The 14115-nt window shown below is 42.4% G+C and overlaps 1 protein-coding gene across 1 annotated transcript in view; it reads right to left on the bottom strand.

Annotated features, from left to right (window-relative positions):
• LOC139560542 (microtubule-associated serine/threonine-protein kinase 3-like) overlaps positions 1–8253 on the bottom strand; it is a 69294-nt gene extending 61041 nt beyond the window's left edge. Inside the window, exons 1-2 of the mRNA XM_071377403.1 lie at positions 8051–8253; positions 6351–6382 (exon numbers count right to left, since the gene is read on the bottom strand). Coding sequence (XP_071233504.1) covers positions 6351–6382; positions 8051–8089 — 71 coding nt within the window. The 5' untranslated portion in view covers positions 8090–8253. The remainder of the gene's footprint in view (positions 1–6350; positions 6383–8050) is intronic.
• Between the last annotated feature and the right edge of the window lie 5862 nt (positions 8254–14115).

The raw sequence follows: 14115 nt of genomic DNA, 5'->3' as shown, positions 1-14115 counted from the left end.
ACGTCAGAGGCATCCACCTCTACCACGAAGGGAAGAGAAGGATCCACATGAACTAGAATGGGTGCAGAAGAAAGCCGACATTTCAGGTCCTGGAACGCATTCTCAGCAGCAGGGGTCCAGCTTACATGCCCAGCCGAGCCCCTGGTGAGTGCTGTCAATGGCACAGCCACCAAACTAAAGTCTCTCACAAACCTCCGGTAGAAATTAACAAAACCCCCAAAACACTGGACTTGCTTGACTGTGCTGGGCCACGGCCAGTTGACCACCGCTTCTACCTTTTTGGGAGTCCATCCATACACAGCCCTGAGACACGATGTACCCCAGGAAGGAGATCTGAGGAACGTGAAACACACACTTTCTGGCCTTCATGGACAAGTGGTGAGAGAGGAGTCTTTCAAGAACCCGGCGAAGATGTTGGCTGTGTTCAACCATGGACCTGGAGAATGTCATCCAGGTACACAAACACGAACTGGTGAAGGAAGTCGCGCAGCACATCATTCACCAGGGCCTGGAAAATGGCTGGAGCATTAGTAAGTCCAAACGGCATGACACGGTACTCATAATGTCCATTTGGGGTCTTGAACGCTGTCTTCCACTCATCACCCTGTCTGATGCGCACCAGATTGTACGCGTTCCGTAAATCCAACTTTGAGAAAACCGTAGCTCCGTGGAGTCTCTCAAAGGCTGACGACATAAGAGGAAGAGGGTAACGGTTCTCGATGGTAATGTTATTTAAACCCCGGTAATCGATACAGCAGGGACGTAATCTCCCATCCCTCTTTCCAACAAAGAAAAACCCGCTCCTGCAGGTGAAGTGGACGGCCGAATAAGATCAGCCGCCAATGCCTCCTTGATATAACCGTTCATGGCTGCAGTCTCTGGACCTGAGAGAGAATACAGCCCTCCTCTCGGGGGACTGGTGCCGGGCAGGAGGTCGATGGCACAATCGTAGGACCTGCGGGGAGGCAGTTCGCTAGCCCTTCATTTGCTGAAGACCTGACCCAGATCCCAGTAATCCCGAGGTACGCGGGAAATATCAGGCTTGTCATCTCCAGCTGGGGGAACAGGAGAATTGGAAAGCCTCCAGATGAGCAGGGCCAGAAAGATGTGGGGAGAGTTGCTGGCAGGTGGACTGGCATGAAGGATTCCATCCCAGAAGTCTTCCCGAGGGCCAGTCAATTTGAGGATTATGGATAGAAAGGCATGGATGTCCAAAAACCAGGGGAAGCTCAGGAGAGTCCACCAAATGTAACTGGATAAACTCCACATGATAATCCAGGACTCGTAGCTGAATAGGCATGGTGAGTTGCTTCACCTTCCCAGACCCTAGGGATTGACCATCCAGCGCAGTGACCGACAACGGAATGTCCAGCTTAGTGAGAGGCAGCCCCTGTTGGCGAGCTAATGTGCGAACCAGAAAACAGCAAGTCGCCCCAGAGTCTATGAAAGTAGGAATGTCCAACTGCCCATTGTCCCACCGCAGGTTGCCCAGACACAAGGTGCGTACCATGTCAGCAGCTGGAGACTGTATCTGACTCGCCAGTATTCTCCCGTCTACTGATGAGTCATCCCGTTTCCCGTCAGCTCGGGACAGGAGGCACGGAAATGTCCAGACTGTCCACAGTAAAGACAATGCTGCTCGTTAATCTTGCGCCTTTTCTCCAGAGCGGACAGTCTGGTGCATCCCAAATACATCGGGTCCTCTGGAAGGTATGAAGGAGAAACAAAGCCGAATTGAGTACTCTTGATGGGGTGCAGGACAAGCAGACACAGCATAAGGCAGTGGAACAAACGAAGAATCGACTTCCTCAGCGGAACCTGAAACATTGGAAACTCGGAAACCCCTCCGTCCTCTCACGACGACGTTCCTGAAGCCGGTTGTCAATCCGGAATGCCAGGATGATAAGCTCCTCCCAGGGTTGTCCCGGGGAGCCAGTTCATCATTGAGAACCTCGCTGAGTCCATTCAGAAAGGTTGAGTGAAGTACCTCTGTATTTCGGCGACCGTCCGAAAGTCAATGGTGTAATCAGCTACGCTCCGGCTGCCATGCCTAAGCGCAATGAGTCTTTGAGCAGCGTTCCTGCCACTGATGGGGTGATCAAAAACCCTCTTCATCTGCTGGATGAAGCTTTGCCAATTAAAACAAATGTCTGATTGCTGCTCCCATATGGTCGTGGCCCAGGCCAGAGCCTGTCCTGAGAGCAAGGAGATGACGTATGCCACTCTGGAATGCTCGGTGGGAAACGTTGATGCCTGCACCTCGAAGACCAGCGAGCATTGGAGCAGGAACCCACGACACCTCCCAGGATGCCCCTCATAGCGCTCCGGTGCCGGGAGATGAGGCTCCTGAAGGGAGGAAGACACTGAGCTGGTAGGGAGTGGAGGGTTAGGAACAGCCACGCGTGCAGCAGCTGTTGCTTCCATCTGTACTGTCTGCAGAGCGGACGCAAGAGTTCTTAAATCATCTGACAATGTCTGCAGCCGCACCTCATGGCGACCAATCACAGTTCCATGGTGGGTGAGAGCCGACCGTAAATGGTGAAGTTCGGAATGTTCCTCGGACGACTGAGAAATCTCTGCTGGATCCATGGTTGGTTTAGGTCTACTGAAACAATACTGCTAGTACCAACTCTTAACCAGGCGCAGAGAAACACAGCAAGCAGAGGTAAGGGTAAATGCAGAACTTTTACTTAGAGTCTAAACAGAAACAAGGCAACCGCACAAGAGCACACTAAATAAAACATGAGACCTAAGCAAGGATACAGGCCAACTGCACATTTATCACGTTTAATTGCTATATTGTAATTATTTCGCCACTATGGCCTATTTATTGCCTTACCTCCCTTATCCTACCTCATTTGCGCACACTGTATATAGACTTTTTCTATTATATTATTGACTGTATGTTTGTTCATTCCATGTGTAACTCTGTGTTGTTGTTTGTGTTGCACTGCTTTGCTTTATCTTGGTCAGTTCGGAGTTGTAAATAAGAACTTGTTCTCAACTAGCCTACCTGGTTAAATAAAGGTAAAATTAAAAAAAATTAAAACTGAGGAACCTAAATATCAAGGCAACCAGGTGAACAGAGAAGGTAATTGAACACAGGTGAATCCAATAAGAAATAATCAGGGTAACCTGGAGACTAGAAAACAGTAAGGGTGCCCTCCAGCAGTAACCTAAGGAAGCAGCAATCAAAAAACACAGAAAATGTGACACCAGGGAGATTTGTTGGCTTAAAAGAAATGGAATATAGCTAAGCACAGGCAAAATCCTAGAGGAAAACCTGGTTCAGTCTTCTTTCCAACAGACACTGGGAGACTAATTCCCCTTTCAGCAGAACAATAACCTAAAACACAAGGCCAAATCTACACTGGAGTTGCTTGCCAAGATGACATTGAATGCTCCTGTGTTACAGTTACAGTTTTGACTTAATATGGCTTGAAAATCTATGGCAAGACTTGAAAATGGCTGTCTAGCAGTGGAGGCTGGTGGAGGACGGGCTCATTGTAATGTCTGGAATGGAATCAAACATCAAACCACGCTTGACTCCGTTCCATAAACTCCATTCCAGCCATTACAATGAGCACTTCCTCCTATAGCTCCTCTCACCGCCTCCACTGCTGTCTAGCAATGATCAACAATGAACTTGACAGAGCTTGAAGAGTTTTTTTAAGGAATAATGGGCAAATATTGTACAATCCATGTGTGCAAAGCTCTTAGAAATGTAATCAAAAAAGACTGGTGTTTCTAACATGTATTGTCTCAGGGGACTGAATATTTACCTAATCAAGATATATTAGTGTTCTTTGTCATGAATTTTTGATAAATGTTAGAATATTTCTACCACCTTGACATTTGAGTATTTTGTGTAGATTGTTGATCAAAAATTATAATGAAATCAATTTTAATCCAACTTTGTAACACAACAACATGTGAGAAAAGCCAATGGGTGTGAATACTTTCTGAATGCATTTTAAATCAACAACTGAAACAAATATCAAAATCTTGTGTTTGGGTGGAATTTTCCTTTAAGCTACTTAACATGCTGGCAAAATGTTCTGATCAGTGCTAATGTATGAGCCAACTAGACAAGATGATCATGAGCAGCACTCACCTCAACTTTCCACAGCCTAATGGTAGACTAACCAATATCCACATGGCATTTCAGTGAAAAGAAAAATCTGACATTGATTTATCAAGACATGAGTGAGTCTAAGCAGAGCAAAATGGCGCTGAAATAGTTGAACACACGCGGTTAGGCTATTGCTTTTGTTTTCTAACATTTGGATGACGTTGGGAGTTTAGCCTTTAGTAGGCATTAGCCTACTTTATTCCAATATTTTCGTCTTTCAGTGATATATTGCCACAGTAATACTTCATGGATCATTCCAGTTATGGTTAAGAAAAAAGTGTATGTGTTGGGCTATGCGAAGAGATGGGTGAAGTGACATGCCTTAAAGTTTAGAACAGGCAGATGGATACTAGTAACGGGCGCTGCCTAACAACCATCTAGAGCTTAAGAGCGTTTTGCTTGCCAATGCCGCCTCAGCATTACCGGTCCATTTCATACTAAGTTGGTGGGATGCTAAAGTTGGTGGGGAAAGTATTGGTTTGAATGGTGTGTTACACTCATTGCAAGTCTGTAGGCCTACTGTTTAACCACATTAGTTCACTCCACTAAAGTGGCTAAGGACCAAATATGGGTCTGCCCACTCATTTCTGTTTTCCATTCAGTCTAGTCTCAGGGCTGAAACAGCCTACTCACCAAGCCAACTCTTGTCCTTTGCCTTGACTGACATGTCATTAGGAAACATGAGTAAAATCCAGTGCATGATGTGTGAAATTATTTATATTGAATTGCGTATACAAATGTGTATTTCCAGACTAGTCGACAAGGCCTTACAGCGCATGGAAGTGCATGCCTCAGGACTATACACAATACATATAGTATTTTCATACAATGTGTGGAGGTACACTTGACCCCCCCCCAAAAAAAATCACATTTACTGTTATGTAAAATATATTTCACCCCACCAGTAATGTTCCCTCTAGATTGCGCCCTTGCGCGGCAGCGCACTTTCTCCAGGTCTGCCGCGCAGAGGAAATGCCATGCCGCAGAGACGCAAGAGATTGAACTTCACTGAGTTCGCCCCATTAGTTTGCACTATATAGATCAACGTTTTTTTCCCGTGATCGAATAAACATTGTCAGCCCCTTTTCAATGCAACAAACCAAAACAAATCTAACTTTGCAAGAATGAGTATCTGATTTTGTTGAGGCAGCAACACAATGTTGTAGGCAGAGGCAGCGCGCAACAGAGTAGAATTATATTGGCGGGGTAGACCACCGGCGGTCTTTCAATCACCCACGAGTGAAAGCGCCTTTCAGAGCGCAGAGGTGCGCGTGTGCACTTTTGTTGATATTCTTTGCTAGTTAGCGAGTTATTCGCCCAGTTATATATAAGTATAGGTCAGCAATGGGGAGTTACTGCTTCCTACAAGAGCACAAAATGTGTAGTCTACATTTCAAGCTGTCTTTGAAAATCCAGTCAGGTAAAAAGCTTATGTCTTAATTAAAAGGGACAGTGTTTTATTTCAAGATAGGCTTGAATATGCAAATAAGCCAATATGCAGAGGAGTAGTCTACATTATCTAATTCTCTGTATGGTCATAATTCATTTTATTTTGTAAAGTGGTTTCTTGCATCATACAACACAAGTCCATTTACAGTCACCTATTTGGCCCATGGTGTTACAGACCAAGTAAAACGATCATTAATTAATGTCAAGCGCTTCATAATGTATAAACGTTTTTAAAAGTCTCATGCAATGTAGGCCTGCACTTAACACCACATATAGGCTACTGTAGGATATATCATGGAAATGAAAAGCTATTTCCAAGTGAAAATGTTATGGGATTTGCTCCCTTGATTTTGTTGTTAGTCCACATTATGCTCAGATAGCCACAATAGCCTATTAACTACTGTCACAAACTGTAAAGGTACAGCCTCAGTGTTCACTGTAAACGTGCGCCGGAAGTTGCACAAAATTCTCACAATGTTCAAGTATCTGCTCAAAAGGCCTACAATTTGCGCAGTGTCCCAGAGAATTAGAGGGAACATTGCTTACTAGTATCTGCAGCCTCTGTTTTACCACTAGGCACTAGCGCTCACTGTGAAACCACATACGCAGCTTTTTAAGAGGTGTTGCCTCTCATGGAAGTGCCATGTAAAATGTCTGCTACTATGATAAATTGTTGACAGATAAAAACACCTTGTAACACCCTGTGGTTTCGTATCAAACAGTGTAACAAGAGCAGAGATAACCAGTGATGTTCTTTAGTGATACTTACATGTTTCCCCTTCGTGGAAGGCTCAGCTCTTTCTGGAATTGAGAAAGAAAGATATATTAAAATGGTGACAATGGCAGTAAAGCCTTGCTTGATATCACAAGAGGCTGATGAGGCACATAATAATAGCCGAAACGGAGCCAATGGAATGGCATCAAACACCTAGAAACCTTATGTTTGAACCATTCCACTAATTCAGCTCCAGTCATTACCACGCGCCCATTCTCCCCAATTAAGGTGCCACCAACCTCCTGGACTTGATATACATTTCAAACACACCCGTTACATCCCCGAGGCATGGAACCAAAGGGTTAATGATTCTCAGAAACAAAATGAAAACAACCATGATGGAGGTTGCCTTTTATTAGTCTTCCAAAGCCCCTCCACATCGAAGATGATTCATATACAAACTGTGGCCAACGGTACAGACGGAAAGACTGGCTGATTATTTATGCACACCGTATGACAGCTATGTCCCCTGCTGCTCATTCTCCTCCTTTATGGAAAGATCTTATAGCTCTGGCCTAACTGTGGATGTCTTAAGTAGGTATTCTCATTCATAGCTGCACATTATGTATGTTGTTCTCTTTGCTTTAGTCCTGAAGCCCTTGCATATAGGCAGGCATATGTTCATAATAATGTACACAACATGTATGCCAAAAATGCTGTTCCACAGTGTACTCTATTTTCTATTTTCAAAGATAAAAGCAGGTTGTTTTGTTAACCAAAAGTACATTCTCAATTTGGATTTTTCACGATGCAAATCAGCAATCAAATTAAAATTGCAGGTCCATGTAAGGTGGATGAACCAATCAATGTAATAGAATGAAAATACATATTTTGAATATGTGGACAAGCACATTTCCACCAACATCTCTTTCATAATGGATTTAGAGCAAACAATGGTCAACGGATTTAAATAGCTACGCCTCTATCCGAGTAATTGGTTGGAATGAAAAACAACAAAACGCGTTAGGCCGTCGGGAGGGCTAGGATTGACTCAGCTACAACCTACTGGCTATAGGACACATATAAGTGAACATAAAGAGATGTTTCTCTACCAATCATCCATCCCTGAATCCAATTGAGCCCAACGCCCATATCACCACAGCAACCCAGTGATGGCAATACAGCTGCGTTCCTTGAGTCACAATCATTATTATGGCAACGCTCTTTGTTTTTTTGTAGGAGAATAAGACATCTATAGAACATCATGTCTGTCTGTAGAAAAAAACTGTCTGTGGTTAAATGTATGTATTAACTACACTTGCGCATCCACAAGCTCGCCCTTCAGTGCCACCGCCTACTCAAACGAAGGGGCATCATTCATATGTGTACAGAATGGATCGATATTGTAGCCTATTCATGACCATTTCAAAACAATGTGGCAGTGGGACAATACATTCGATGCGAATTTGTTTTGATATATCCATCATTTGTGGTCACAAATGGATAGAACTACCCTTGAGGAGACCTAAAAGTGCGCCCAATGTAAACCGTTTAGTAAACAGCAATTGACAATCGCTAAATATCCCTTGAAATAGAGAAAGAAGAGAAACGCATGTGTGCCCTAAAGCGGGTCAATACCTGTTTGTGTAGACTATCATTAATTGTCAAATGTCACAACACAAATGCAAAGCCTGAGTGTATTATTTTAATCTTTAGTAGCTATGCTGATGTTTTATTATTATGGGGGTTCTTACCTGCAGCCCACGACGTCTCAAAATGTTTGGCTCGTCCATTGTAGAAAAATAAATTATTACAATACCGCTGACTCCCTTTTTCCAATTTCATTCAACCCATATTGCGTCCTCCTGTATCCTGCTCATCATCAATGCGACTGGATGAGAGCTGAACAAAACCGAGAATTTCGTTAAATTGTCAGGTGACCGGGCAGCGGTGAGAATTGGGAATGAATGTGCAGGGAGGGACTTCTGACAAATCGCCTATGGGTGGCAGTGGGCTGATTCATTCAGTTCGGTAACCCTAGTCTATATCATTGAGCCAATGCAACCTTTTTTCAACCCTGGCTAACTTGTTGAAAGTTTACATGGTGATTTTTTAATCAGGTAGGTATATGCACTAATGACCTATTTGCAGTACATCCATTCTATATATATATATATATATATATATATATATATATTTCTATATACATACCCCTGTTATGTGTTTGTGTGAACACAAGAAGCAACCTATTGCTTAAAATCCCATTCAGATGATGTCTATCATGTTGATATATACCAGGCCTTTGCCTGGAAGGGCAAAGGCCCCACCCACTTGGGAGCCAGGCCCACTGAATGGGGAGCAAGGCCCAGTCCATCAGAATTAGTTTTTCCCCACAAAGGGCTTCATTATAGACACAAATACTCCTCCGTTTCATCAGCTGTCCGTGTGGCTGGTCTCAGACGATCCCGCAGGTGAAGAAGCCAGATGTGGAGGTCCTGGGCTAGCGTGGTTACACATAGTCTGCGGTTGTGAGGCCAGTTGGACTTACTGCCAAATTCTCTAAAACAACATTGGAGGCGGCTTATGAACATTCAATTATCTGGCAACAGCTCTGGTGGACCTTCCTGCAGTCAGCATGCCAATTGCACGCTCCCTCAAAACTTGAGACAACTTGAGACATTGTGTTGTGTGACAAATTTTAGAGTGGTCTTCTATTGTCCACAGCTCAAGGTGCACCTGTGTAATGATCATGCTGTTTAATCAGCTTCTTGATATGCCACACATGTCAGGTGGATGTATTATCTTGACAATGGAGAAATGCTCACTAACAGGGATATAAACAAATGTGTGCCCAACATTTTTGAGAAATAAGCTTTTTGTGAGTATGGAAAATGTCTGGGATTTTTTATTTCAACTCATGAAACATGGAACCAACACTTTACATGTTGCGTTCATATATTTTGTTCAGTGTATACGCCCCTTAATGTACTAATCAATACAATATCGAGGTTCATTTGACCCTTTATATGTGTGCACTATAGTGTTCCATATGTTGTGTAGCTCTATACAGTGGGCAGTCACATCATCATTGGCTCATGCAAATTACATTTTTTAGACCAGGGTGGACTGGGACCAGAAATTGGCCCTGGCATTTCTAACACACTGGGACCATTTTTTTTTTACTTGATTCACCTATAACCAAATAATTGTCAGTTATAAGTTAGAGAGACCCACTAGGCAAAAAATGGACCAGCCCATCTGGCATTTGCCCGAAATGCCAGATGGCCAGTCCGTCCCTGCCTTCAGATGATCAAGAACAATGGTGCAACTCTGACAGTCAGATGGAGAAAGGGCTTGATGATCTATGGTGCCAGTCTCCAAGTGGCACCACAATGTTTTCATACAACAATGGCTGTGTCTTGTCATGCGGTGTCACACATTCATTGATGTGAACCGGTAAAATGAATCATTCCTTGTTCTCGTTTTGGGCATTGTCTCTAATCCTGAGTTTAACCCAAGGTCATCTTCCTAAGTAAGCATTAATATCCCCAAAATGTTGAGGAGGAAATAACGTAGGCCTAGTACGTCTGTCATCTATAGAGGTTTCATGTCATCACGGTCATCCATTTTCCTTATCCCTTTTCATTTAACATGTATTTTTATATCTCATATCCACTTATCTTCTCTTTCCATGAAATTGTTGCAATTATTTTCAGTCAAGGGGGATTGAAAAACTATGCATCCAAATTTATCATTATGAAGCTTAATTTGGTTTTGCTCGAGGCACAATATTGAATGTTTACAGGCCACTTTTTTGTCCTCTTTTTGCTATATGCCCTTTGCATTGGGATGCGAGGCAGGTCAATTGTAAATGATCAATGATAGTTAGGAGAACTATTCAGCCATGAAAATGTGATAGAAAAATCTCTCTCTTTTTCTCTCTCCTCCTCCTCTACTGTTCCTCGTCCACAACAAGCCATAGCAACAGAGCAAATTGAAAGTACACTCAGTTACCCAACAGGATTCAACCAGATGCATGTACTGTTCTGTGATGTGGGGAGTCAACAAGGACATGTAGTACAAAAATGAAACTTGCTACAGTTTGCTACAGATCTGCTAAGTTTAAATCATTCCTAAGCACAATGAAATACTTTTGATTACAAATGAATGTAGCCCAGCTATAGTCTGTCTTAAAAATATTTGTAAAATTATTTCTATACATCTACAGAGGACACATTAGATCTTATAGGCATACACTATCATGATTCTTTATGTAGGCCATTACATGTTATCAATAGCAACTACAAAATTAATTCAGCCCCCGGATTCAGATGTAGAATGAAAATGCCCCTAAACACTGATCCAAGCCCAGATTTGTATTTTCTCCGCTAATGGTTCTAGTTAGGATTTGTGCCAGTGTAACGGATGTGAAATGGCTAGCTAGTTAGCGGTGGTGCGTGCTAATAGCGTTTCAATCGGTTACGTCACTCGCTTTGAGACCTTGAAGTAGTGGTTCCCCTTGCTCTGCAAGGGCCGCGGCTTTTGTGGAGCGATGGGTAACGATGCTTCGTGGGTGACTGTTGTTGATGTGTGCAGAGGGTCCCTGGTTCGCGCCCGGGTCGGGGCGAGGGGACGGGCGTAAAGTTAAACTGTTACATTGGTGCCGTGACCCGGATCACTGGTTGCTGCGGAAAAGGAGGAGGTCGAAAGGGGGGTGAGTGTAACGGATGTGAAATGGCTAGCTAGTTAGCGGTGGTGCGCGCTAATAGCGTTTTCAATCGTTTCAATATATGTATATACTGTACTCTATATCATCTACTGCATCTTGCCATCTTTATGTAATACATGTATCACTAGCCACTTTAAACTATGCCACTTTATGTTTATATACCCTACATTACTCATCTCATATGTATATACTGTACTCTATACCATCTACTGCATCTTGCCTATGCCGTTCTGTACCATCACTCATTCATATATCTTTATGTACATATTCTTTATCCCTTTACACTTGTGTGTATAAGGTAGTAGTTGTGGAATTGTTAGGTTAGATTACTTGTTGGTTATTACTGCATTGGAACTAGATCGGAACTAGAAGCACAAGCATTTCGCTACACTCGCATTAACATCTGCTAACCATGTGTATGTGACAAATAAAATTTGATTTGAATCGGTTACGTCACTCGCTTTGAGACCTTGAAGTAGTGGTTCCCCTTGCTCTGCAAGGGCCGTGGCTTTTGTGGAGCGATGGGTAACGATGCTTCGTGGGTGACTGTTGTTGATGTGTGCAGAGGGTCCCTGGTTCGCGCCCGGATCGGGGCGAGGGGACGGACGTAAAGTTAAACTGTTACACCAGGTCCTAGATCTGTGTGTAGGGCAATTTTTACCCAGAGCATATCTGCTTAAAGGGGCAATCAGCAGTTTCTACATACGTTTTTTTATTAATTAATGATACTGTATGATGTACCCATTGACGCTTGAAGAATATAACTTATAGATAATGCCTCATGCTTAGTTCAACGGTCGTACTCCATCAGAACCCGAAATATAATCTTGTTTTACTCCAATGTTTGTTAAAGTAAATGCAAACAAACACTATATAGACTCAAATCATGGTTAAAACTATATCCATGAATTTGAGTGGTTACATTTCTCCAGCCCCATCCCTCAGCTTTTTCCCGAAACGAACAGGAATGACATACAGATTGTTAACGTTTCTACTGCCGATTGCCACTTTAGAACGCATTATATTCTCAGTGCCACTAGAGGGAGACATGCAGCCATTCTACAATATGTCCTGTTAGGCTCCCTCACTGGAAGCTACATCCTCACCCTGCCTCCTTGACAATCTTCCCTGAAGATCCTTTCACACAGTGTGTGTGTAAGGATCTATGTTTACACTCTGTCTCCTGATGGGACACCACACAGTGTACACACGCAAACATGAGACTGTTGTTTGTGAATGGAGCGTGAAGCAAACCATGCAGTCCGACAGAAATCCATCTCACATCTTCATAGGAAATGAATGACTTGTCTAAACGAAAGATGCCATGGGTTCAATTTATACAAATGTAGGATTTTAATTTGAGGCAGTTTGCTACATCAGGCAAATAATCGTGCAGCAACAGGAAATGTGGATTATAATTATAATTCATTTGTGTAGGGGTTGATACATTTTTCGTAAGTGAAAATCAAGACTGATGTTACGATCGCTGTCGTCGTGGAAATGACCAGACCAAGGTGCAGCATGGTGAGCGTACATTTCTTTTATTTATAAATGTCGCCAACAAAAACAAAGAACAAGGAAACGACTGTGAAGCTTACTTAGGCTATAATGCCACTAATAAAGACAACTACCCACAACTACAAAAGGAAAAAAGGCTGCCTAAGTATGATTCCCAATCAGAGACAACGATAGACAGCTGTCCCTGATTGAGAACCAAAACATAGAAACAAAGAACATAGAGTTTCCCACCCGAGCCACACCCTGACCAACCAAACATAGAGAATAAAAAGATCTCTACGGTCAGGGCGTGACAACTGAAATTTCAAAGTGGAAATGACACATTTCAGAAGCCTTTTTAAATGTCAAATACACTACAAGTCTTACATTTCCTGCATTGCGGTAAATTTTTCCTGCAACAGGATGATCAAATTAAGATCCTACATCTGTATGAAGTTGAATGTTATCTAAGGAGGGCTCAGAATTTTTCCAGGTGAGGTCACATTGTCAGCAAATCTCAGGTCCTTCCTAATGAAACACATTTCAGAGGGGGCAATTGGGTGAGATATTTGGGAAGATAATGTTATGTTTCTTATGGATGACTATGGTTCAAACCTATTCAGATTGTAGATATTCAAGAAATGTAATAATTCATAATTCATGAATTGAAAAGTTAATTGAAAGCTCAATTAAATAGAATTGACCCAAAGTGACATCTTTGGTTGTCATACCTGCGTTGACATTGCTACATTGTATAAAATGATAGTTATGCCATGAGCAAAAAATAAAAAACGGGAAATAATAGTTCTAAAACAATTGTTAAATACTGATACGTTCTTATAAAACGATTCAAGTTACTCAACAATACACCTTCTAAATACATATACCAACTCTTGAAAAGAGCATGCCCAAATGTCCACCCATTCCGTTAGTTAGATGGCATTGAAAATTAAGTGAAGAATGAGTGGTCACCCATATATGTGACAGGGTTGGGATCAATGCCAATTGAAGGCAGTCAATTCAGGAGGTAAACAAAAATTACAATTAAATAATCTGAAAAAGGGCATTTATTTTCAATGACTTCTCAATAAACTGAAAAGTAGAAGCTATTTATTTTAAGGTTTTACATTTCTGATTTTTTTATTTGAATCACTTCCTGAATTGACTGCCCCTATTTCGAGCCTAACCCCGATAGGCTATACAGCACTGTCACTTCAAACATGCTATTGCCCTTGCGGAATCCAGAATGTGCTTGTGATTGGGAGAGGCAGCACTCTATCATCAGTTCACAGGTGATTAAATTGTTGCAGTTTGCCATCCAGTCTCAAAAATAGAACATTTCCTTTGTAATGCTGGCAGGGGGTTTAAGGCTGATTACTCAATAGCCTGTCATGAGAAATGTTATGTCACTGTTGGTCTGCCGATGATTCATACTTGGTCACCTTTCACACACTTTTAGCCCCAAGGTGGAATTCACAGAGCACATGATTATTTCATCATGTCAGTGACTGTTAGAAAAAAAGGTGGTATCTAGAACCTAAAAAGGTTATTCGGCTATCCCCATAGAAGAACCCTTTGAAGAACCCTTTTGCC

The sequence above is a fragment of the Salvelinus alpinus genome, chromosome 30, assembly GCF_045679555.1.
Source record: "Salvelinus alpinus chromosome 30, SLU_Salpinus.1, whole genome shotgun sequence".
NCBI classification, from domain to species: Eukaryota; Metazoa; Chordata; class Actinopteri; order Salmoniformes; family Salmonidae; genus Salvelinus; species Salvelinus alpinus.
The sequence above is the reverse complement of the archived record's forward strand: the minus strand, read 5'-3'. Positions and strand labels throughout refer to the sequence as shown.